The following is a 24,466-nucleotide window of genomic DNA, read 5'->3' as shown; positions in this document are numbered from 1 at the left end:
ATTAGTAGGCAATTGAACAAACATTGAAAGATACAAATAAGCAAATACCCCTCAGTGAGGGACTGCTGAATGCACTACCTTCTTTATTCTCTTCAGCAAACCTATGAGGCAAGACCTGCTTCAATCTTATAAGTGGCAGAAACTTACTTTAGAGGGGGTAAGTAGACTGTGGACAGTCACCTAGCTCTTAACTGGTATCACTGACACTTGGAACCAGGTCTTAAAACTGAACACCCAAGTAGAGTAAAATAAATTTAATTCAATTCACAAAAAATAAGCAATTATTATGTCCTTGGCATTGGACAGGCTATACATATGAATAAATATGTTTATATGAATAATGAAACAGAGAAACACAGGTCTTGCTCTTTTTTATTTTTTTGAGATAGTGTCTCACTTTGTTGCTGCGGCTGGGGTGCAGTGGTGCCATCACGGCTCACTGTAGCAGGCCCGGCTCTTGATGACTTTACCTGTAACAACTGAGAGTGGAGGCTCTCAAGCAGAAGGCTTCTAAGCTGAAAAAAAAAATCATATGATTCGATTTGGACTACACTGTGGAAAGCTATTTAGATGGGGAAGATGCTGGAGACAAGGTTTCTCCCACATTTTTACTGTAACAGATCCAGAGAGAGGTGGCAAGGCCTACACTAAGAGAATGAGAGTGAAATTACGAATGAGGGAACAGATTTGAAAATCAGTTCAGAATTAGGTCTTGGTGATGTGCTTGGTGAGGATGAAGCAGGATCCGATGATTCAGTTTATTTCAGAAGGAAATGATATGCTCTAGGTCAAGGTCTGCGCTGGGCCCAATGTTATGCAAAGCTAAACCAGGCCATCTCTGGCCTCAGGGAATGCAGATGCTCCCCTCTCAGGGGCTGCAAATTCAGGCAGAAAGCAGACACCTAGAGTCAATGTGTGAGGCGCAGAGTGTAAGACAGTGCCAAGCCGCGGGGACCCACTGCAGCCACACAGAGGTGTGCGTCCTGCCAACAGCATTCTGACTCGGAGTTGATTCCACAGAAAAAGACGCTCATGCAGAGTAGCCAGATTGGATCACAAATAGCGATCTCCAGAATGGCTCCCTCATCTCTACTTAAAGAAATTCAGTGGTTCATTTTGCTGTTACCTTATCCAGGGAATACACGATAAGAATCAAGTGCAGGGGACTAAAATAAGGAGTGTTAGCTTTGAGATATACTGAAGCTGAGATTCAGATGGGGCAAGCTGGAAATCTGGTCCCCGGGGCTCAGTGAAGAGGTTTCTGGAAAGAAGTAAGTGCCTTTTATGGCAGAGTTGAGTTCCTTTGTGAAAAAGAAGACTGCAGGTGCTTTATATTTAGACCGTCTAGTCTGATGTAATTATACCCTCTTTATAATCAGTCAGGGAAAACTTCTTAGAGAGGAAGGAAGGAGGCATTCAAAACCTCTTTGGAAATGGGAAGGAAGAAAGCTTGGCAAGTTGAGAAGGGTCCTCTGGCCACTGGGAGGAAGGGTATGTACAAGACAGTGCAAGTGGTAGAAGGACAGCTTAGAGGTGCCCAAGAAGCTCACACCTGTGCATGGGAGGACAGAGGGGAGGGAGGTGGAGGACCACACAGGGCTGCCCTCAGAGCACCCAGAGTTCCTGCTTCAGCCACGCTGTCTGCTAATGAGCATTTTCCTTGGTGCTCTGCAGGGTGACGACTCCGATGAGGAAGATCTTTGTATCAGCAACAAATGGACTTTCCAAAGAACCAGTCGCAGGTGGTCTCGTGTGGACGACCTCTACACGCTGCTCCCTCGAGGAGACAGAAATGGGTCACCGGGAGGCACGGGGATGAGGAACACGACCAGCAGTGAGAGCGTCCTCACAGACCTGAGCGAGCCTGAGGTCTGCTCCATTCACAGCGAAAGCAGTGGAGGCAGCGACAGTCGCAGCCAGCCGGGCCAGTGCTGTACAGACAACCCGGTCATGCTGGATGCCCCACTCATCAGCAGCAGCCTCCCACAGCCCCCCAGAGATGTCCTCAACCACCCCTTCCACCCCAAGAATGAGAAGCCCACGAGGGCTAGGGCCAAATCATTTTTGAAACGCATGGAAACACTCCGAGGGAAGGGAGCCCACGGGAGGCATAAGGGGTCCGGGCGGACAGGTGGCCTGGTGATCAGTGGGCCCGTGTTGCAGCAGGAGCCAGAGTCCTTTAAGGCTATGCAGTGCATCCAAATACCAAATGGAGATCTCCAGAATTCGCCGCCACCTGCCTGCAGAAAAGGGCTCCCATGCTCTGGCAAGTCGAGTGGCGAGAGCAGCCCGTCGGAGCACAGCAGCAGCGGGGTGAGCACGCCCTGCCTGAAGGAACGCAAGTGCCACGAGGCCAACAAGCGCGGGGGCATGTACTTGGAGGACCTAGATGTGCTGGCGGGGACAGCACTGCCGGATGCAGGGGACCAAAGCCGTATGCATGAGTTTCACTCCCAAGAGAATTTGGTGGTGCATATTCCCAAGGATCACAAACCAGGAACATTCCCCAAGGCACTTTCTATTGAAAGCCTCTCTCCCACAGATAGTAGCAATGGGGTTAACTGGAGGACCGGTAGCATCTCCCTGGGCAGAGAGCAGGTCCCTGGTGCCAGGGAGCCCCGGCTCATGGCGTCCTGCCACAGAGCCAGCCGAGTCAGTATCTATGACAATGTCCCTGGCTCCCATCTGTATGCCAGCACAGGAGATCTTTTGGACTTGGAGAAAGATGACCTTTTCCCTCACTTGGATGACATTCTGCAGCATGTCAATGGGCTCCAAGAGGTAGTCGATGACTGGTCCAAAGATGTCTTGCCTGAACTGCAAATTCATGATACGTTGGTTGGGGCACCTGGCTTATCCACCTTTCCATCTCCTAATCAGATCACCTTAGATTTTGAAGGTAACTCTGTCTCAGAAGGTCGGACGACACCCAGTGATGTGGAAAGAGATGTAACATCTCTTAATGAATCTGAGCCTCCTGGGGTCAGAGACAGGAGGGATTCTGGTGTAGGGGCCTCTCTGACCAGGCCAAACAGGTAGGTGGCATGCATTTGTGAAATGATTTTTCATCCATTTCATAGTAATTGTGTTCTGTTTATTTCTTTAACAAACATACACAGAGTACTTACTAAATGCCTGACTCTGTTCTAAGTGATGTATGTGATTAGGAATTATTTGAACAGAAGTATGACTTCTGTACAGGTATCATGGTGATTGAATCCATGTGAACTCATATTTATTTGTGCTTATCCTTTATTTTGTTCCTAGTTTTATCCAAAAATATTTTGAGCTTCTTATGTGCAAAGCGTTATACTGGGCACCATAGGCAGGGAATCCTGGATAACCAATATCCAGTTCCTAGGCACCGACTCTTCCCCTGACCTTCCTGTGATGCGTTCATCAAAATGTCTCTTCCCCAAATTTTACACTTTTTTTGCTCCTATAAGAAATTTCTGAGGCCTAAGATGTGTACTCTGCAAGTTTGTTTTTGCTTTAAAGTGCCAATTACAAAGTACATAAAAGCTGACCTACAAAGACCGTTTCAGAAGCACCATAGAAAAATGGCCCTGTGCTGCTGGGTTTCTGGTTGAGGCAAGGGTGTGTCTTGGGGTTCAGTGATGTGTCACCTCTGTACCTCTCATCTTTGGGCTCCATCTCAATACTGAGCAAGATATAGAGTGTAGACACGTGGAAGACAATGAGAAAATTTTCTACAGCCCTAGACATTCGACAGCTCTCTCCCTCTCTCTCTCTCTGTTTCTTGCTCCCTGTCTGTATCTCTCTCTCTTTCTCTCTTTGTCTTTATCGCTCTACCTCTGTCTGTCCTCTGTCTATATTGCTCTATCTCTGTCTTCCCTCTCTCTGTCTCTCTGTCTCTTGCTCTGTCTCTGTCTATATCTTTCTGTCTCTGTCTGTCTCTCCATCCTCTGCCTCTGTATCTCTTTTTGTCTCATCTCTCCATCTCTCCATCTACATCTGTCTCTCTCTTTTCTATCTCTCTGCTCTCTCTGCTTCTGTCTATATCTCCCTGTCTCCGTCTCTTTCCTCTCTTTCCGTTTCTCTCTCTCCCTCTGTTTCTCTCTCTCTCTCTCTCTCTCTCTCACACACACACACTCACTCACACACACACTGTCTCAGCTGCTCTCAACACCTTGGGAACAAATTTGGAATAAACAAACATAATATTTCCTCTATCACTTATTTAAACTCCCTAATAAAATGGATAATAAGACTTTTTCCAGATTTATCTGACTTGGAAAAATCATGTCCTATGTTTGTTCTGCACACTTGTGTCTTCTGTTCCATTTGCTTTGCGATTTTCTTTGCTCGGATGCTATCTTGATTAGCTGCGTGTACCTTGGTGATGTCCGGTGTTTCCCGCTACCAAGTCCACTTTGTGACTGGCTTCTCTGATGGTCTCTCTGGTAAAGGCGACTCCGATGGAACAGTTTCCAGCTGTCGCACCAGCCCCGGCCGGCCCCAGCATCGCCCCACATCAGCAGCCAGACGGCCAGCCAGCTGAGCCTGCTCCAGCGCTTCTCACTGCTCCGCCTCACGGCCATCATGGAGAAGCACTCCATGTCCAACAAGCACGGCTGGACATGGTGCGTAGCACATTCACCTAGGAGGGGATCCTTGGCTCTAGAGCTAAGTGTGTGATTGCAGAAGCTTCCACGTTTACTTTGTGATATCTGAAAAACCCATTCATTGCCTTCACTGATGATCTCCTGGACATAAGGCATGAGCTCTGCCGTAGCCTCGATGCAATGGACCCTACAGGAAACATTGCTCTATTTGTAGTTCTCAGTTGGTTTCCAGGGAAGGCAGTCAGGCTCCAAGAAAGGAAAAAGAGACAAGTAAAGGGTGATTAATTGTGAACAGAGGAAATAAAAATAAACTTGCCATAAAATAATCCTGGCAGTTTGCACAGAAACAGCTGTCACTTGTACCTTCTGGCCTGATGCAAAGCTTACCACTTAGAGCATTGATTCATTCAAAGAGCATTTAATTCTTCAAATACATTTCTGCTTTTATTTCATTGGCAAATAAAAACAAGAATATGCAGTAAACCTTGTAATAAGGAATTGACAGAAGCATATGTTAGAACTTGAATGTGGACCTATTGTAGATGATTTGGTGGATTTGAAAAAATACAAAATGTGTCAGTAATTGTTCTATGTTTTATATTATACATATTAAAAAAATCAATGGTACTTTTATAAAATATTTTAGAAGGTTATAAATTCATGGTCAAATCAATATATGCTTGTGTATTAAAATGTTCTTTGAAAACTACAACTGGCTCTAGAAAAGTAAGATAGAGCCAAGAAATATTGTTCTTCTTTTCTCCCTTCCTTTTCCTCCAACCCCAGCCAGATTTCTTCTTCCTCTTGTAATTTTTAATTTGTTTTGTTTTGTTGGGGACTTTTAAGTGTTCAGCACTTGAGAAATAAGTCTATCACAGTTAAATTGGAAAGTTGTCCACTTGACCCGAAAACAGAGCTACAAATACATTCTGGGAACATGACTCATGCTGTTTAGTAGCTAGAGATAGCAAGCAGGCAAGGGCCACACAGAGCACAGCAGTGTCCTGTGATTAATGCAGAGAGAATGTTGAATTCACCCCGCATCTGTTGGGTATTCCAACAAAAGCTTGGCTTCCCTCATGCTTGCTTCCAGAGCCTCACCCCACGGTGTGACCCAGGAGGCTTGCATGACCTGGTTTCTGTAAATTCTAGGTCAGTTCCAAAGTTCATGAAGAGGATGAAAGTTCCCGACTACAAAGACAAGGCTGTCTTTGGCGTTCCTCTCATAGTCCACGTCCAAAGAACGGGACAGCCCCTGCCTCAAAGTATTCAGCAAGCACTGAGATATCTACGCAGCAACTGCCTCGATCAGGTAGGGCTGTAACCCCCCCGCTGCTGCCCCACCACCCCCAACCATGGGATTGGATTGATGGGATGTCAGACTGAGTCAGATCTGCCCAATATCAGGCAAGACATGCCTCACCAAAAATAAAAAGCATTGTGACCTTTATGTAGCAATATTTAATTTGAACAAGACATGTCCTATTTGAGGATGTTTCCTCATTGGCAACTTAAATGATGACCTGGAGTGACTGGGGAAAGTTGACGTTAACAGTTTGTTCCTGGGATGTCTAATTTGCAATCCCTAAAAACTAGAGTTAAGCTATGTACTGTACTGCATTTCCTTTGTAACTATTATTTCAGTGCCACCATTGAGTTCACACTGTTCTTTTATCCCTATTATTTTTGAAAAAGAATTAGGCTTTTCATGCCTCCTTTTATTAATTCTTTTTTTTTTCCTTTGAAGCAGCATCATGACCAGGAAAACTTAAACCAAAGAAAGATTTATTTACATCTTTTAAAAATGTGCAAGTAAAATATGAACAAAAGTATCAGCTAAGTCAAATATCCCTTCATTTTATAGAGTTGATTCAACGTTGAAGCTAAACAAAATATTCAGAGATTTTCTGCCTCCGAGACTTTTGGGGCCCACCATAATGGTGGACTATGATTAAATCCAGAGTGCTGTCCGTCCTGTACTTTACAAAACAAAGGCTTTGCTCCTCCAAATTCACACCCATTAGCTTCTTAGACATTCTGTCCAAAATAAAAGTTGTGTTCTTAATTGATAAATTGCAGCCCTGAATAGTGGGTATATTTCCAGGCAGCTATTCTGTAATAGTCTCTGTTCATCATACTTTTTGATGCCTTGCAGAGAATCTGTACCAACCTAAGATTATTTGTACTTTTTATTGATTTATCCTGGTCCTTGGGCTCAGTGGGCAGGAATGAGCTGGCTAGTGATGCTCGTAGAGACCCCAATACTGAGACCACACTTAGAATCAGGCTGGTCTCTTGGTGAACCAGAAATCAATTTTCAGTACAGAAAAATAGCAGTAACTTCTTCATTTAAAGTTGTCTTTGACTGAACTGAATGTGTGTTCCCCTTTGTCCCTCCTCACTTTTAATTTAGAGAATCTGCACATAACATTTTTCCATATTTGGATGTCACGCGGAGGGTGGGATGGCTGCTGTCATTGTTGTGATGATGGCTGTTTAGTTTTGAGAAATGGCCTTAATAGCTTGCCTCTTATTCCCCAGAAATAAGGGTGACAGGCTACTTTTCTAGGGTTCTCTTCTTTGACAGATGCCCCAGCATGAATTGACTTGTGAATCACATCCCAATAGAGTCAGCCAATGAATCTCGTTACTTAAGCAAACATTTTAATTTTTTTTTAATCTTAGAGGTTTTACTAAGAATACACATTATTCAAAGTTAATGTCCTAAAGGTGTTTTACTGAGAAAAGTTTTTAGGGAGGTGGGATTTGGTGAATATTTGGGGAAGCCCACTCTAGTCTCTATTCCAATGCTAAAAGTATTGCAACCATGTCATTTGGCATAGAACTTTGTGGCATCAATTGTACGTTTGTTGTTGGTTTGTGGGTACAGACCCAAGATTGTATTTTGTTAAGACACATGTTTTTCCAAGCATCTCAGTTTCTGTAAGGGTACGTATCAAACTCACCTCCCTCTTGGCGCTCTTAGAGACTTTGGCTTTGCCCTTTACCAAGCACAGAGAATATTTTGCTCCAAAAGCATGGCCAGCTAATGCTTATCAGCAAAAGCTCCATTAAGAGAAAACAGTGTTCATGAATGCCTAAAGGAAGTGCAACCTATCTATGTCACTAGTTCAATAAAAATAACCTCTCTTGACTGCCTGGCATGTTTCAAGCAATTGTATTATGTGTTCTGCATTAATTGCCTCATTTAATCACACATCCACCCTTGAATGGTGTTATCCCCGGTTCACTATGGTGGAGCCAACACTTGCTTGCAAATCTAACTCCAGAGTCCAAGTTCCTAACCACTGCACTCTGCGGCTGCTTATTATAATGGCTTTTCCCCCATGGACTTTGGGGTGATGCCATCTCTAGCATTGAGGAGTGGCCCTATACAACTCATTGATGAATTAATTCAGTGTCAAGATTTTGTAGTCGATGTTGGTCGTTAAGTCATGTAGTGTGCTTTCTGTGAGAAGGGGAGAAAAAACTTTCTTCTCCGGCTGCAGCATCTGAAAGCATTGTGTTTCTTTTGGATAACTGGCCTGTTTTTTAATTCTATGGACACCGAACTCATTCATTTGGGTGTGTTTTCCTCACTGTATTGCCTGCTAGAAAGCCTGGAGCCAAATATGTGTTCTGTCTGTAGTAGTAAATCTATGTAATTTTTTGGCATTAATTTTATGCGTCAACCTTATTCCTAGTTTCATCCACCCTTTTCTGTCTTTATTTTCCTTTTGCTGTAATTTTCTTATCTTTTATCTTTAATTGAATTGTATCTTATTATATTTTATAGATTACTGTAAGTCCCCTTAAATTCTTTCTTGAACAAGAGTGGGTATAAATAAATGAAATGTAATTCCACTATTCCATTCAGTGCTGAGTCTTTAGTGTAGGCTATAAACCATTCCTGCTCCCCGTAGCTTCTGAATAATCTGCAGTGCCAATATCATTGCAGTTACTGGGGCCAGTCTCTCTTTAGAAGCAAAAGTCTTACCAGTAGAGAGAAAGACACAGGGCACCAAAACCTCTTCCACCCCTGTGTCCATCTCAGGTCAATTTTTTAAATCCGGGAGAATGCCAAGATGAAAAACAGTGTGCCGGCAAAGGCTTGGAGGAAGAAGACTCATTTCAAGATATAAATACTGATTCTAAATGTAATTAAAATGAATAGAGCCACGCATCTCTTGCGTCAGTCACATGGGAGAATCCGTAGGACATCGAAGGGACTTTCACCACAGTCAGTCACCACCTTATAATGCACCCAGTCCTGACAGGGCTTCCAGCCTTGGAATGTCCCTCCCTTTCCTTGTCAATGTGGTGTGGGAAGCACACAGAGACCACCTCTCTGGCTCCTGTGAAAAAGGAAGGTGGTAATAGGAAGGAAAAGGGGAGAACTAGAGAAGCATAAGGAATCAAAACCTGGCTTTTCCGGAGATTTCAGAGCAAGCAAGAGCTAGTAAAAGCGAATCAATCAGAAAGGCGAGGGGGAAAGAGTGAAAAGCAAGGAGAGCAACACCAAACGAATGTTCTTTCTTCGCCAACAGCACTTCCGTGGAATTGAAAAGATTCCAGTCTGCCCAAGGCCTTGAGATCTCAGCCTCAAAGCTGCAGAAGACGAGAACATCCGCAAATAACCCCCTTCTATGCCACATTTTAATAGGAAGTACCACCCCATACTCTCCCAAGGCATTGCGCCGAGTCTCAGGGAGAAGGCTTCCTGCAGTGCGATGGGCCCTTCTCCCCGTGCTAAACACTCGCCTCGCATATAAGCACTCATTGCAGTTGACCCTGCCCCACAGAGCCTGAAACATTGCCAGCCTTTTGCCTTCCACACTCCCGCATGCCCAGCAGTTTCTATATGATGCAACAGAGTGTCCATGTTTGCCCTTGCAGCTGGTTGTGGTTGAGATGAGGAAGTTTAGCCTTCAATTATGAACCATTTGTATTCAGACATAGTAGTGTGTGAGAGGAGCCTTGCTTTGTTGTCTGAGCTTTTATTTCTGCCCTAAATCAACTGTGCACAGAATAGATTATACCTATTCCTGATGAATATGAAGTCACCGCAGTGAGAGGCTGAACCTGCAATGCTCAGAATAAGAATCTGCTGCATACTCTTCTTATGAATCTTTCTTTCTCAAGAAAACCAACCTTCCTTCATTAGCTGAGCACATTTCTAAAGAAGAGGAAATGGAAGTCCTGATAAACATCATTAAGTCCCAAAAAAGATTAGCATAAACAGGATGCCAAGAGGGAGATTTAATATTATTCAGATGGAATTTGAATTCTAATGCACCACTCATGCTCAGCCTCTCCTCCTAATAGAGCAGTAAGTTTTAAAAGCCTAATCATGCTGGGAAGACTCTTAGTACTCAGTACAAGTGTCCCTGGCCCCGCTGGCTGTTTGTCACTTTTCCTGTTGCCTGCCTCAGATAAAGTGAGCAGTGCTCTGGGGCTATCCAGTGAAATTATCCTTGAGTCCTTGCTTTTTTTTTTTTTTTTTTTTTTTTTTTTGAGATGGAGTCTTGGAGTCTTGCTCTGTCACCCAGTGGCACGATCTCAGCTCACTGCAACCTCCGCCTCCTGGGTTCAAGTGATTCTTCTGCCTCAGCCTCCTGAGTAGCTGGGATTTACAGGCACGCACCACCATACCCAGCTAATTTTTGTATTTTTAATAGAGATAGAGTTTCACCATGTTGGCCAGGCTGGTCTCGAACTCCTGACCTCAGGTGATCCACCCGCCTCGGCCTCCCTAAGTGCTGGGATTACAGGCATGAGCCACTGTGCCCAGCTGAGTCCTTGCTTTTTCATAGCTAGGTTTTTAGGTGAAAGACAACAGAGAGAAGACAGGAAAACTAGACCAAGGGGACACTCATCACTCACCTTTTATCTTCAAAAGGAAATGAGAGATCACATACAAGAGAGATGCTTATAAAATGAACTCTGCATTGCTGATGGCCATTCTCCCCTTTCTCAAGAGGGTGGCTGGGCTGAGCTTTAACAGTAGATGACAGCAGGACCTGTTATGCCATTTGTGGGACCAGTGAAAAGAGAAAATGTGGGATCGCTTGTTCATAAATCATTGAGAATTTCAAAACCAAGACAGCAGAGCATTAAACTAAGTGTGTGAGACCCTGTGTGACGGCCCAGGCTGCCTGTCCATGGGTGACAGACACAAAAGTGAAGGAAAAACATTATGCCCTCCTGGGATCTTCCTCATAATGAAGCTGAGGGAGCTGGGGCTGTTGCCTGCCCATCCACTGTGATCAGAAGGATGAGCAACAGGGCAGGTATGGTGGCTCACACTTAAAATCCCAACACTTTGGGAGGCCGAGGCGGGCAGATCACTTGAGGTCAGGAGTTCAAGGCCAGCCTGGCCAACATGGTGAAACACCATCTCTGCTAAAAATACAAAAATTAGGCTGGGCGCAGTGGCTCACGCCTGTAATCCCAGTACTTTGGGAGGCCGAAGCTGGTGAATCACCTGAGGTCAGGAGTTCTAGACCAGCATGGCCAACATGGTAAAACCCTGTCACTACTAAAAATACAAAAGTTAGCTGGGCATGGTTGCGGGTGCCTGTAATCCCAGCTACTCAGGGGGCTGAGGCAGGAGAATTGCTTGAATCCAGGAGGCAGAGGTTGCAGTGAGCTGAGATCATGCCATCGCACTCCAACCTGGGGGATAAGAGCGAGACTTTGTCTCAAAAAAAAAAATTAGCTGGGCATGGTGGTGCACACCTGTAATCCTAGCTACTTGGGAGGCTGTGGCGGAAGAATCACTTGAATCCAGGAGATGGAGGTTGTGGTGAGCTGAGATCATGCCACTGCACTCCAGCCCTGGTAGACAGAGTGAGACTCTGTCTCAAAAAAAAAATAAAAAAGGATGAACAACGGGTTTCTTCGGTTCTCCATTTTTTATGTGGAAAACTATCTCTTGTCAAAAATTCAGATCAAATCCTTGCTTTGGAAACTTTTTTTTTTTTTTTTTGAGATGGAGTCTGGCTCTGTTGCCCAGGCTAGAGTGCAGTGGCACAATCTCAGCTCACTGCAACCTCTGCCTCCCAGGTTCAAGAGATTCTCCCACCTCAGCCTTCCAAGTAGCTGGGATTACAGGCACCCACCACCACGCCTGGCTAATTTTTGTATTTTTTAGTAGAGACGAGGTTTTGCCATGTTGGCCAGGCTTGTCTCAAACTCCTGACCTCAGACAATCCAACCACCTCGGCCTCCCAAAGTGCTGGGATTACAGGCATGAGCCACCGTGCTCAGCCAAAACTTTCTGAAGAAGAAATGATTATTGGAAACCACTCATTGCCGTCACCGTGTTTTTCTATGAGGATCGAAAGGGGAAGCTCTTCTTCTGGTCTCAGGATCTCTCTGTGCCTTAGAAAGACCATCTTCTACTCACTGTGCCCAGTGGCTTTCCACAGCAACCACTAGAAGCCCCATCCCAAAATGGCTTAAATGACAGGAAATTCATGGTCTCACAAAACACCAACAAAAAGTCAGGAAATAGGCCAGCCATGGTGGCTCACACCTGTAATGCCAGCACTTTGGGAGGCCAAGGTGGGTGGATCACTTGAGGTCAGGAGTTCAAGACCAGCCTGGCCAATGTGGCGAAATCCTGTCTCTGCTAAAAAATGTAAAAAGTAGCTGGAAGTGGTGGCAGGCGCCTGTAATCCCAGCTACTTAGTAGGCTGAGGCAGGAGAATCACTTGAATGTGCCACTGCACTACAGCCTGGGTGACAGAGCAAGACTCCGTCTCAAAAAAAAAAAAAAGTCAGGAAATAGAATGGTTCCAGGGTTAGCTCAATCATCAGTTCATCAATAGCTTTGAAGAGAGGTTCTTTCCATCTTTCCCTTTTGCCATCTTCAGCTACTATAACTGGAATCTGATTTGAGACCACCTTTTCTTTATTAGGTTTATGAAAGAAAATTTTCCTGCTGTACTTCCAACAAAAATCCACAGAAACCAAAATATATATATACGTCTATATTTCCCATGTCCCCTAGAAGACAAGGCCAGGGCAGGAAGGTTATTGTCAGACTTTGAGGCAGCACAAATAAATCCCTGACAACCCTCTGGACATCCTAAGATCTCAGTCAGAACAAGCAGCTCAGAGCCCACAGCTGGAGAGCTGCAGACATGTCTAAAATAATTAAAATAACAATATTTGCTGAAACGAGAAAAAAATTTGGAAACCAAACAATACAAAGATAGCATCTCTGGAATGTGTGTGTGCACGCACATGACTGTGTGCCCAGAAACAGCCCGCAAGACACGGTGGACAAAAGAGGAACGTGCCCGACAATTTAAACAGAAACACTGTCTGCTTTATTCTTTTTGTAGATCCTGATCAATATTTCTCTGCTGTTAAAAAAGTAGGAATTCTTCTCAAATGGAATAATACCTGCTCATATGAGGATAAATATTTGTGAGTCACACTGAAGTATTTACCTTCAGGGCATCTCGATTATGAGAACTCTCATACAGCACAGCCAGCCCTGTGGTGTGCACAGTCCTGGGCCTCCTTCCAAAATCAGAAAAGCAGAAGATGTAAACAAATCGGAGACGGATCTCACCCCAATAATCACTCACCTGACATCTTGAATTTTTTTCTCTTTTGACAGTACATGCTTTCTTTCCATGCCCTTTGATGAAATTTGGAGTTGTTGCCAGTTGAAGGAAGATAAATATTGTCTGGATTCTTTGTGGCGAATCATCTAAGTATGGCAAAACTGTGCATTTTCTAGACATTCCAAACTTTAAGAATAAAAAAGAAAGTAACTCATATTTTAAGTGACAATATTATCAGCCTGAATATCCTGATGTGTGGGATTAGAGCGATAAACCATGGAATGCAAAGAAATATTACTAAGAATTCTGTTTTTATGGCCACAAAAAATAGCAGTGTATAATTTTCCCTGTGATCCATTCGGCTGACATGTACAAAAACCTGAGTATGCTCTAATGGCTTGGAATCCTTCGCCTGCTGTTACCACAATTTAAAAGAATGAGGACTGCTCTCCATTTGTTGCAGCAATCAGGAAAGCCTTTGTCACATACCCGAACTTGGGTGGAGGCCGGCCTGGCACACAGAGCGATCAGTAAGACGACCTGTATTAGGCTTTCCTCCAGGTATAGGGGGGAAGAGCAGTGGCTGACACTAGTGGCCACTGTCTACCTGACCAGCCACTCAGGAAGGTTCTACCTTGCTTTGCAGAAGTGGGCCAACCCATGAGCCACTGGGGAATGAGAGCTGTGGAAATTGAGGGTTGAAGCAAATCAACTCCCTGTAGGCATTTAAAAAATAGCAGACATATTATTTCACTATAAGCCAGGGTGCCCAGAAAAGTTCAGTTCCTTTTTAGATAGTGGCTAAGTCCAGCACAGAAAGTTCCTCTAGAGGGCCTAGAGCTTAACCTGCCCCACCATTGCAGGATCTTCATTCTTGCCGGGCTCTGCTCTGCCTCACTCACTCTCATTAGGGCCACTCTGTCCTTGATGCCTTAATGCTCCATTTATTCATCAAGTAGGGGAGGAGTCTAGGCTCTAAGATGAAAAAGGCATGATATGACAATATCTTGAGGTCTGAAAAAAAAGCCACCCAGGAATCATTCTCACTAGAGCCATAGCTTACTGCATAAAAACAAACAGGTAGAAAAGTAAGTGCCAAGAATTCCAAAGAAGAAAAAGTAAATAAATCCCTTAAATCAAAATATGTACTTATGATATTAGTCTGTTTCATGAACATATTCCCCACAAAACTCTCCCCTGCAGGGGCACTGGATATGGCTGTTTATCTGGGATTCTTTCATCCACCACCCACATTGTTTTCACCAAACCTCCCATTGACCAGACGTTCTCAAAATCCCCATGGCAATGTAAACCCTAAAGGGCAGGGAATTTTATCTGTTCTGCTCACTAATGACACCTAGGAACTCTAAGCATGCCTGATACACAGTGGTTACTTAATCACTGCTTGTTGAATAAATGAATAAAATAATAATAACATCTGCAGTGTGATAAGATGTAACAGGTCGCAAAGCACATGCACATCTAATTCCTCACTTACTCTCCACAGTAATCCTGTGAGGTGAGGTTTTATTCTTATCTTCATTTCATAGGAGAGGAAGACAGTGTTCGGGTACTGCCTAAAGTAGCTATACTAGTAGTTCAGCATGTACTAATTGGGAGGCAATTCCAGCTCATCCAGTTCCCGTCCCATGCTTCCTCCTCCTCCTCACAACCAAGTGTGGCCTGGCTGACACATCCCTATGGCTTTGTTTCAGGTGGGTCTTTTTCGCAAGTCAGGAGTGAAGTCTCGAATCCATGCCCTACGCCAAATGAATGAAAACTTCCCTGAGAACGTCAACTATGAAGACCAGTCTGCTTATGATGTGGCGGATATGGTGAAACAGTTCTTCCGGGACCTCCCTGAGCCTCTTTTCACCAACAAGCTCAGTGAGACCTTTCTCCATATCTATCAGTGTAAGTGGAAATAATGAGATTGGTGTTCTCGTGGGCATCCTTCCACTTTAATGAAAATAATTCCCTATAGATTGAGTTTTAATTATACGAATAATACATCAATCCATAAAGATGTATATAATCCTGCTCTCCTCTACGGAAGTAACTTTTGCTCAAAGTTTGATATGGAAATCCACAGGTCATTTTTTTATGCATTTGAAAATACCTTTTTGACATCAAAATATTCCTTCTCAAAAGAGTTTTGCGTACGATCTAAAACAAACTTTCAATACATTTACAAAAATTTTAAATGAAAAAGGGACACAATAGAAGTTGTTTTATATATAGGTATTTATTAAAACTTATTTAATTTTTTAAAAAAGTAAGCATTTCTTTGGGATATAGGAAATTCAAAGTGACATGAATTAAAATGACAGGAAATAAAAACAAATGTATTTTAGCACAAAGTATCTTCACTGGTGAAAAGTAAGCAAACCAAATCAAGTCTTAAGCTTAAATAAACTTATTTATATTTCACTTGGATGTTTTTTAATAATGTTAAGTTCTCAGCAAAGCCTGTATAATTAAAATAATCCCTGAAAATAACAATTGTTGATTAAGAAGCATATCCTACTATAAGTGGTTGCAATGGGGGTATTAGAAATAAACACGTGGGCTGGGCATGGTGGCTCACGCCTGTAATCCCAGGACTTTGGGAGGTGGAGGTGGTTGGATTGTCTGAGGTCAGGAGTTCAAGACCAGCCTGGCCAACATGGTGAAACCCCATCTCTACTAAAAGATACAAAAATTAGCCAGGCATGGTGGCGGGTGCCTGAAATCCCAGCTACTCAGGAGGCTGAGGCAGGAGAATCACTTGAACCCAGGAGGCGGAGGTTGCAGTGAGTGGAGATTGCACCACTGCACTCCGGCCTGGGTGACAGAGCGAGACTCCATCTCAGAAAAAAAAGAATGAAATTAAACACGTGACTCTTTGCTAGATATGACAATGTTAACATTATGAATTATTTTGATAATCCAGATCCCAATTCATGGGGGAAAAAAAGCCATTTGGCCCATGGGCTTTGAGTTTTGAGTTTTCAGCAAAATATGCCTGAAATGGACCTTGACATGGACTTGATCCAATTTGAAGAATACGCATGCTATAGAGAATTCTGTATAAAATGTGTTTAAGGAGTCCATGATACTGCAAACTCAGAAAGGATTGTAATCAGAACCACTTGTGAAAACAGATTAAGGTGGCAACCCACTAAGTAAATATTAGTTTTTCAAAGTAAGTTTAAGTTAAGTTAGTGGTACAAGTTGCTAGAGCCCAAACAGGGAGTTCTTGATGTTGTTGCTGTGAGAGGTTGAACTACATTTTTCAATTAAGTCTCCCTTATGGTTTGGAAGTATCAGATATGAGTCTTTACATTTAATCAGTTCTTGGGTTACAGTTGACACTAGTCTAAGGCTAAAGCCACATTACTTTCAAGAAATAAATGTCTTTGGCCCTTTCTGAGTCACAAGCAAGAAGCCAGATCAAAGCAGGCTTTATTTTAGCTGAGCAAACATTTACAGAGCGTGACTTCTGTACCAGGCACCGTGCTTAGCATGGCGGAGCATATGGATGGATGAGACTCACTCTCTGATCTTAAGGATCTTACAATTGAGGGAGATGAGGCATGAACATAAATAACTCCAACACAACAAATTTGGAGAAGTTCCATAGAAAGGTTACAAAGAAAAGTCCAAGGAGGGAGAGATGAAGAATGAGGGCTTCATGGAGGAAGTGACAACTGAAGGCTGAGATATGTGAGGAACACGTTTTGGGTACCTGCTCGGCAGATAACATAAGCAGATGTCAGGAGAGCCCAGTGTATTCATCTGGCTTGCATGTATGGCAGACGTACAAAGTGACACCAAATGACACTGAAAAATGACGCTGGGGCCATAAAGGAAGGACATTGAATATTAGGGCAAGGAGTGTATGCTTGATTCATTAAGCATTGGGGAACCGTCGGGTGTTGTTGAGGGACTTACCAGTTACAGTGTTCTCAGCTGTAAAGACAGAACCAAATATCCAACGAACAGTCATTTAAACAGTAAGTACATTTTATTATCTCACATAATTCCAGAGTTGGGTATCCCGCAGCTCAGTGATGCCAGGGCTAAAGTCAGCCTCTATTGGCTTTGCCTTTAAGGTCACAATATAATTGTCACAACTTATAATTATCACATCTTCACAAAATCACATTCCAAGACAAGAAGAGAGTGACCGTGCTTCTCTTTGGCCACGTGTCTCTTTTTATCAGGGTCATACATCTTACAGAAGCTCTCAGCATTTTTTTTGGTCCCCTCAGGCAGAAGTGGTTTATAGCTTCCCCCTTAAACCAAACACAGGAAAGAAGACCTGGGTTACCAGTTTTGGTTTAGAGCAGCATGGTTCATCCCTGGGTCTGAGGGAGAGACCCATTTCCCTGAGTACATTGCAGCTCACACCTGAGCAGAAAATGTGTTTTCTTAATGAGGAAGAAGGGAAGAATGGGTATTGAGTTGAGCAGGTGGCCAGCCTTGTATCTGCTACAGGGAGAAAGTCCATCAGCACTGTGTCATTGACCCAGGAATCTGGAAGTGGTGCACAAGAGGCACCGAACTGGACGAGCATGGAGGCTCAGGGAGTCAGCATACTAATCAAGGTTCCGAATTACCTGCAGGGACTTCCAGCAGTGAGACTGGAGAGAAGACATTCCATGCATAGACCCTACAGTCAAAGTTTCCAAACTGCTACTGTGGCAGAGAGGAACGGTTCCTCCTCCAGTTCTCCAGAGAAGTTCTGTTTTCAGCTATGCCGCTTCTTGGGTTTTTGTCAAATGATGAACTAAATTGGAGTGTTGGATGGGTAATGAAAATATTTGAGTCCTACCCATCTGGAGGAGGGAGAAGGATAGAAGAGTCAAAGACACCCATAAGGCTTTAAGGCCTGATGATTGAAAGAATGTGGGAATTGGAGGGGAGAAGGGTTCAGAATCCACAGGATTCTGAATTTGAGGTGCCAGGATCCCCCATATGATTGCAAATTATCCACACTTAGAAATTCAGACCTAGAATCATCCCCTTAGAGCCAGGAAAGGGGCAGGACCCGCAGCAGCATGGTATGTAACAGAAAGCTAAAAGAGCATAGGATCCAAAACAAATGCTGAATTTAGGTATTTGAAGCGTTTTTAGTAAATAATAATAATAATAATGGGCAGGAAGTATTTTCTGAGGGATAAAAGAACAAGTGGATAGAAAGGGAACTGAGACAACATATGGAGATGACAGGCGACTCTTCAAAAATGATGGCTGGGAAAAAATGTTGGCATGGAAAAGAAGCTTAGTAATCTAAAGTTAAACAATGTATACACACTGGACACCTTACCTAGAGCAGCATATTTAAAACAATTCTGCAGCTCAAGCAGAATTTGTAACACCTCTCACAAGCTTCAGATCATTAGTACCGTCTGTTTCTGCTCCACCCTAAACAAGAGTAAGAAAATGGGTTCACTCTAATTTTAACAAAACAGCTTTTCTCTGTAAACCCCAGGTATATCTTGTGCCAGTACACAATGGACATGGTGGGAGTGGAGACGGGTTTCAGACCACTGAAGGCATGCTCAGGCTTTTCTAGGAACTTGGATTTGCTAATCAGGGCCAGAGTGTGGTCAGCCCTGGGATGTGACGTCATGCCTCCTGCATGAGACTGCAGGCGAATCCAGCATCAATAGCCCCCCAGGACCACAAAGCCTGGGGCCAGGCAGGACCCCCTCAGAAGGTCACACCTCAGCCCTTCTAGAACAGCCAGCTCTGAGTTTGTTTTTATCATGCACTCCTGCCACTAGCAAATATCTGAATGTGTATTTATGTTTAGTAATATAAATATACTGGATGTACTCTAATGTACTATGCACATTATAAAGCACACCCAATCAGTATTTTTAATGGGTAAGAGAAAAGATAAACACATGTGGGAGTGCTAATGATTTCTTCTCACACCTCAAGAGACTGTCAGGAGCACACCTCCCCACCCCTTGAGAATTCAGACACCCTAGTGTGGAGGCCCCTGCTCCAGAACATGGCATTTTAAGAAAGACAACAGTGTTGACAGAAGCAAGCTCCTGACGGTGTCTTTCGCAGTGAGAGGACTAAAGTGATCATGAAATAAACACAGCCACAGGTGGGAGCAGCAAAAGGCAGCACCTATCACTCATTTGGTGTGATTTCCATTTAGTTCACCTCATATTGTTGGAACCAATTCCCTGGTAAGCCTGCATAACCAGTACCCACTACCACAAGGACCACCCTCAAGGGTAATGGCACTGAGAAGGGCCAGACATCCCCCATAACCTTAGGCTGCCTGGTTCTTCTTCTCCAAGCACAGCCTCCATTTCCATAAACCCGAAGAATATGGAACAGGTGACGCTGGGTCTCCACATGAAGTCAATAGGAGGCATCCTGCAAAGCAAGTCCTGGGAGATTTGTAGGAAAAAGGAAGATGTACAGGCTTCCCCTCGAGAAGCTGGCCCTCTAGGAATGAGGTCAGAGGTCCCCCCAGCTCAACACCACTCCCGGTGAATTGTGCAGCACTGGCATCATGGCCTGGCTGGCAGGGGTGGAGAAACGCAAGGCGAGGCTACTGTTCCCTAACCCAGTGGTTTTCAAGCCATGTCCCACGGAGCCTTGGGCATCCTGAGAGTGGCTTCCCAAGCTGTCTGTCAGGGAGGATGGGCAAGAGGGATGCCAGGTTGACAGAGTCCTAATCACCAACTTCACCCAGAAGCCTTCTGAAAGCAGGTGAGTGGGTTGATTGCTCAGAATACAGAAAACCAGGATGGTGGTGCCCCCTTCTAAACCCTGCTTGGCCATCGAGAGTGTGGGATCCAAAGTTCAATTGCAAGGGTTGGGACTCAGCTCTGCCTCCCATGAGCTGTGAGGCCTCAGCAAATACTGACTTCTTTGTGCCTTTCCTGCTGTTCTGGTTGTTGTTGTTGATGATGACTCTGGGTGCGTGTTCACACAAGGAAGGTGGAGCTTACACAGTGCTTCCCAGCTGGCTCTTTCTATGTCTGCTCCTCCAATGACCTGGCATCCACTTTTTCTCAGATGTCTCCAAAGAGCAGCGGCTGCAGGCCGTGCAGGCTGCCATCCTGCTACTGGCCGATGAGAACAGGGAGGTCCTGCAGACGCTCTTGTGTTTCCTGAACGACGTCGTCAACTTGGTGGAAGAGAATCAGATGACGCCCATGAACCTGGCAGTGTGTCTGGCCCCCTCCCTCTTTCATCTTAATTTATTGAAGAAAGAAAGCTCTCCACGGTGGGTTTTTTTTCTCAGTAACAACAGTAATCCCAAAGCAGGCATTCCCACAGTTCATAAGACTGAATGGATGGATGGATGGATAGATAGATACGAATGGATATATTGGTAGACAGATTATAGATAGATAGGTAGGTAGATAGATCAAGGATAGGTAGATGATAGATTGATAGATAGTTGATACATAGATGATAGATGACAGCTAAATAGATAGATGATAAATAGACGGTAGATGATAAAGAGAGATAAATAGATGATTGATAGGTAGATAATAGAGATAGATAATAGATTATAGATAGATAAAATGTGTCTCATGCTACATTTCAACTTCAGGATTTGTCAACACTCTTTTCATAATCAGAAAATCTTGTGAGGCACCCTAATTCACGGGGCTCAGATTCATAGAATTATTGAGCTGGCATTGAAGAATGCCAGTTGTGATCCAGAAAGCTTGAGTTTTATGTTGTCTGTGTGAGTGAGGAGGAAAACATACACAAAGTAGTATTTTACAATTTTTAAAAGGCTATATTTAAGACCAAAGCACAGGAGCTTGCAGTTAAGGGGTTTCAAACTTTGGAAAAACAGATTAATTTTGTCCCCTGCTGTTCTTCCTGCCCTTTAGTTTTCCAAGATTTTTCCTTGTGAACTGTCAGACTGTTAGCCTGATTCAGATATCTAAGATATGTGATCATTGTTTTTATTTGGAAACGCAAAAGCCTGGGATCTGGATAGCATCTGGGTATAAACAGAAAACAAAAGGGATGAGTTTGGTATTGTGACAAGCTCGTTGGTGTGGGATCTGCTTAGCACACTCACGTTCAATTACAGAGTCATACAGAAGAAATATGCCACCGGGAAGCCAGATCAAAAGGACCTCAACGAGAATCTGGCAGCAGCTCAGGGGCTAGCGCACATGATCATGGAATGCGACAGACTTTTTGAGGTGAGCAAAAGGCTCGAACCTCCGCCTCCCTAGTAGCTCTTGGAACTAGATAAGACGCTTGGGATTGTTGCTACATTTATGGTTTCTATCTGTTTGTTCCTGATTTTATGACAATAGTATATGTTATAGCTCTGGTGTTTGCTTCCAAGAAAGCTGAGGAGCTAGCTATACAATTGAGGCTTTGATAAAGACACTTGGGATTACCATACTGATGGTTTTTATGCAAACAGTGCATCACCTGCCATTATCAGGTTCAAGGCCAGTCAGCCAATTATGTTCTATTTGATTTTACCTTGGGGCTTGATTAGGTTAAACATCTGTGTAAGTGTGTGTATGATACTGAGGAATCTTTGTTGCTAAGAACCAATGACAGCTTATGAATACAGCCACAGATATGTAAAAGAAGTAAGTGAACCAGACTTGTGGCATACTTTTGTGATAGAATTGGCATTTGTCAATGGGAAAAGTGTGCTAAAAAAGTAAAGCTATTCCCAAGTCATGTTTGATGTTTCCCTTCACAAGTCTGTCTGTTTTAAGTGTTATTCATAGTGGGTAAAATTGTCTGAGCCCGTATTTTGCCAAACTGAATAAAAAGACATTAAAGGTAAAATAAAAGGGAAGTGGAAATAATAAAGGGGAAGTCATTGCAATGTTTTGAATAATAAATACAGCCTCAGAAACATGTTTGGATTTCCTGACTTTAGGAAGGCCCCTCCCGGCCTTGGCAGTGATCTTAGAAAAACATCTCTGGCCGTGTGGCCCTCGGCCCGTGGCTCAGAGCCGGGTTGTGGGTGAAATGGCTTTGCTTTCTTTGAGTCTCGGCGTTTCTTTGGCTCAGTGTGTTGCCCTTTCATGCATCCGTTGGTCTAGGTTCCACACGAGTTGGTGGCCCAGTCTCGTAACTCGTATGTGGAGGCTGAGATCCACGTGCCAACCGTGGAAGAATTGGGGACGCAGCTGGAGGAGAGTGGGGCAACTTTCCACACTTACCTGAACCATCTCATCCAGGGCCTCCAGAAAGAAGCCAAGGAGAAGTTCAAAGGATGGGTCACGTGCTCCAGCACGGACAATACAGATCTTGCTTTCAAAAAGGTAATCTCAGAGCATGGAAAAAGATCACCCCCAGAAAGCCACAGCTAACAATCAGACATTTGTTTTTGCATGGAAAACAGCTGCTGTGTCCACAGGGCTTGGCACACACGCGGACAGTTAAGGCACATGAACCATTCAAAGAACTCAGTCCAGAGATCTGTTGCCTATAATCAGAGAGTAAACTATGGAGCCGGACAGCTGGATCCCGGTCCTGTCTCTCCCCCGTAGCTGTGTGATGTTGGGCAAGTCACACACCTCTCTGTGCCTCAGTTTTCCCATTTGCAAAATGGACATTGTAAGAGTACCACTGTCGGAGGAAGGCTAATTTACAAACCAAATGGCTTAGAATAGTGCCTGGCACACAGTAACCACTAGGTGTGTTGGTGATTATTATTTTTATCATCATTATTATTCTTTTAAGCTTAAGGACTAAAATGTTACAGCTGAGGTATGTAGTATCACTCTCAATTTACATAATCAGTGATGGTTTTTGAGCACCCAGCAAGGTATGATAGCAAAACTAAAAGCCCAAACAAAAAATGTTGGACCCATATCCCAGACAGCCTCTTCAGCTTCTGACGTTGTCTTTCCCAAGGTGGGCGACGGGAACCCGCTGAAGCTGTGGAAGGCTTCTGTGGAGGTGGAAGCACCCCCCTCGGTGGTCCTGAACCGCGTGCTGAGAGAGCGCCACCTGTGGGACGAGGACTTTGTGCAGTGGAAGGTTGTGGAAACTCTAGACAGGCAAACAGAGATCTACCAGTATGTGCTGAACAGCATGGCTCCCCATCCTTCCAGAGACTTTGTGGTTCTCAGGTGAGCCTGACTCTAGGGTTTATGATGTTCTGTTCCAAAGGCAGGACGCGTACTGTAGATGTGAGCACTTCCTGGTGTCTCCCACCAAAGTCCAGCCTCCACGGGGAACACTAAGCCGGCTCTTGTTTCCCTCAGTGACATCTGAGTTTTCTGTGTTGATGCCCGACTTCCTGTGTCTTTTCACCCAGCCTACAGCTCTTCCTGGGCTCTCTGATTGCCCCTCTCCTTGTGGAGCACACAGTTTATTAGGCCATAAATATTATTCATTTCCTCAGAGCAGACGGCCCAGAAAAGCTGCTGTTTGTCCGGTTGCACTTTCTGCCAAATTATGCAAATGGATCTGACTGGCTTTTCTTCTGATTTTGTTTTTCTCCCCTGGGAAAGTGTGTGTAACTCTCAAGACTGGAGTAGGTTTGACTTCAGAACTCATCTGTATAACTTCAGATGCTCATAGCTATTACTATGCTCAGAAACCTTGACACTGCCCTGGAGGTCCAGAAAATCTTGTTGATTCTGTGTCTGCCAAGGAAATATTTCTTCTGATTGATGTAAGGGTTGAGTTCCAGACCCCTGTTCTTGGGGTTTGGAAGGGGATGCTCAACCAATGATAGAAAGTTTGCACAGTAGAAATGCAGTATTGCATCAGCCAGAACAGAAATCGAGGGTACTAAAGAACCTGAATAGAAGGTAATTAGATCAATATATCCTTTTTTATTGAAAATCTTGGCAAGCCTTGTCTCATGTCACAGATCAGCAGTGTAAAAGGAACCTATTGTGAAACTCCCAAATGTATATTTAAAACGCTTTCTTTATGAAACCAGTTTTGATGGCAAACTAAAGGTTACTTTTCACATGAGCTCTTTATGACTTGGGAATTGGCCCATGGAACCTTGACTTTTAAAGGTCAATTTTCCCTAAATATATGTATTTATCTCTGCTTCCTTGGGATCCTGCTGGAGAATGCAGGCAGTTTATAAGGGTGGCATATTACCAAAGTTATTAGGACATTAGTCATCTGGTGGAATTAAACTTCATGCTTTCACTCCACAAGTGGAAAGTTGAATAGCTGTTGCAGGATGGCTGCCATAAGAATGGGGCCATGCCATAGCGTGCCTCCTCCCTCCCTCCAGAGGAGGCTGAGGGCCTGAGTCTGTGTGTAGAACCTCCCTCCTTCCATCCATCCGGCAACCCCACCAGCCTGCTATTTATC

General features: G+C 44.0%; 1 protein-coding gene across 4 annotated transcripts in view; it reads left to right on the top strand.

The window, feature by feature from the left end:
• Positions 1-24,466, top strand: part of STARD13 (StAR related lipid transfer domain containing 13) — a 248,496-nt gene that overhangs the window by 218,623 nt on the left and 5,407 nt on the right. For all 4 annotated transcript variants that reach the window (XM_008952226.5, XM_008952225.5, XM_003826871.6 and 1 more), the window contains 8 exons: positions 1,675-3,035; positions 4,431-4,604; positions 5,739-5,898; positions 14,881-15,079; positions 20,198-20,408; positions 21,237-21,351; positions 22,222-22,443; positions 23,039-23,256. In XM_008952226.5, coding sequence (XP_008950474.4) covers positions 1,675-3,035; positions 4,431-4,604; positions 5,739-5,898; positions 14,881-15,079; positions 20,198-20,408; positions 21,237-21,351; positions 22,222-22,443; positions 23,039-23,256 — 2,660 coding nt within the window. The remainder of the gene's footprint in view (positions 1-1,674; positions 3,036-4,430; positions 4,605-5,738; positions 5,899-14,880; positions 15,080-20,197; positions 20,409-21,236; positions 21,352-22,221; positions 22,444-23,038; positions 23,257-24,466) is intronic.

Source organism: Pan paniscus, chromosome 14 (genome assembly GCF_029289425.2).
Source record: "Pan paniscus chromosome 14, NHGRI_mPanPan1-v2.0_pri, whole genome shotgun sequence".
In the NCBI taxonomy this organism is placed as follows: domain Eukaryota; kingdom Metazoa; phylum Chordata; class Mammalia; order Primates; family Hominidae; genus Pan; species Pan paniscus.
The sequence above is the reverse complement of the archived record's forward strand: the minus strand, read 5'-3'. Positions and strand labels throughout refer to the sequence as shown.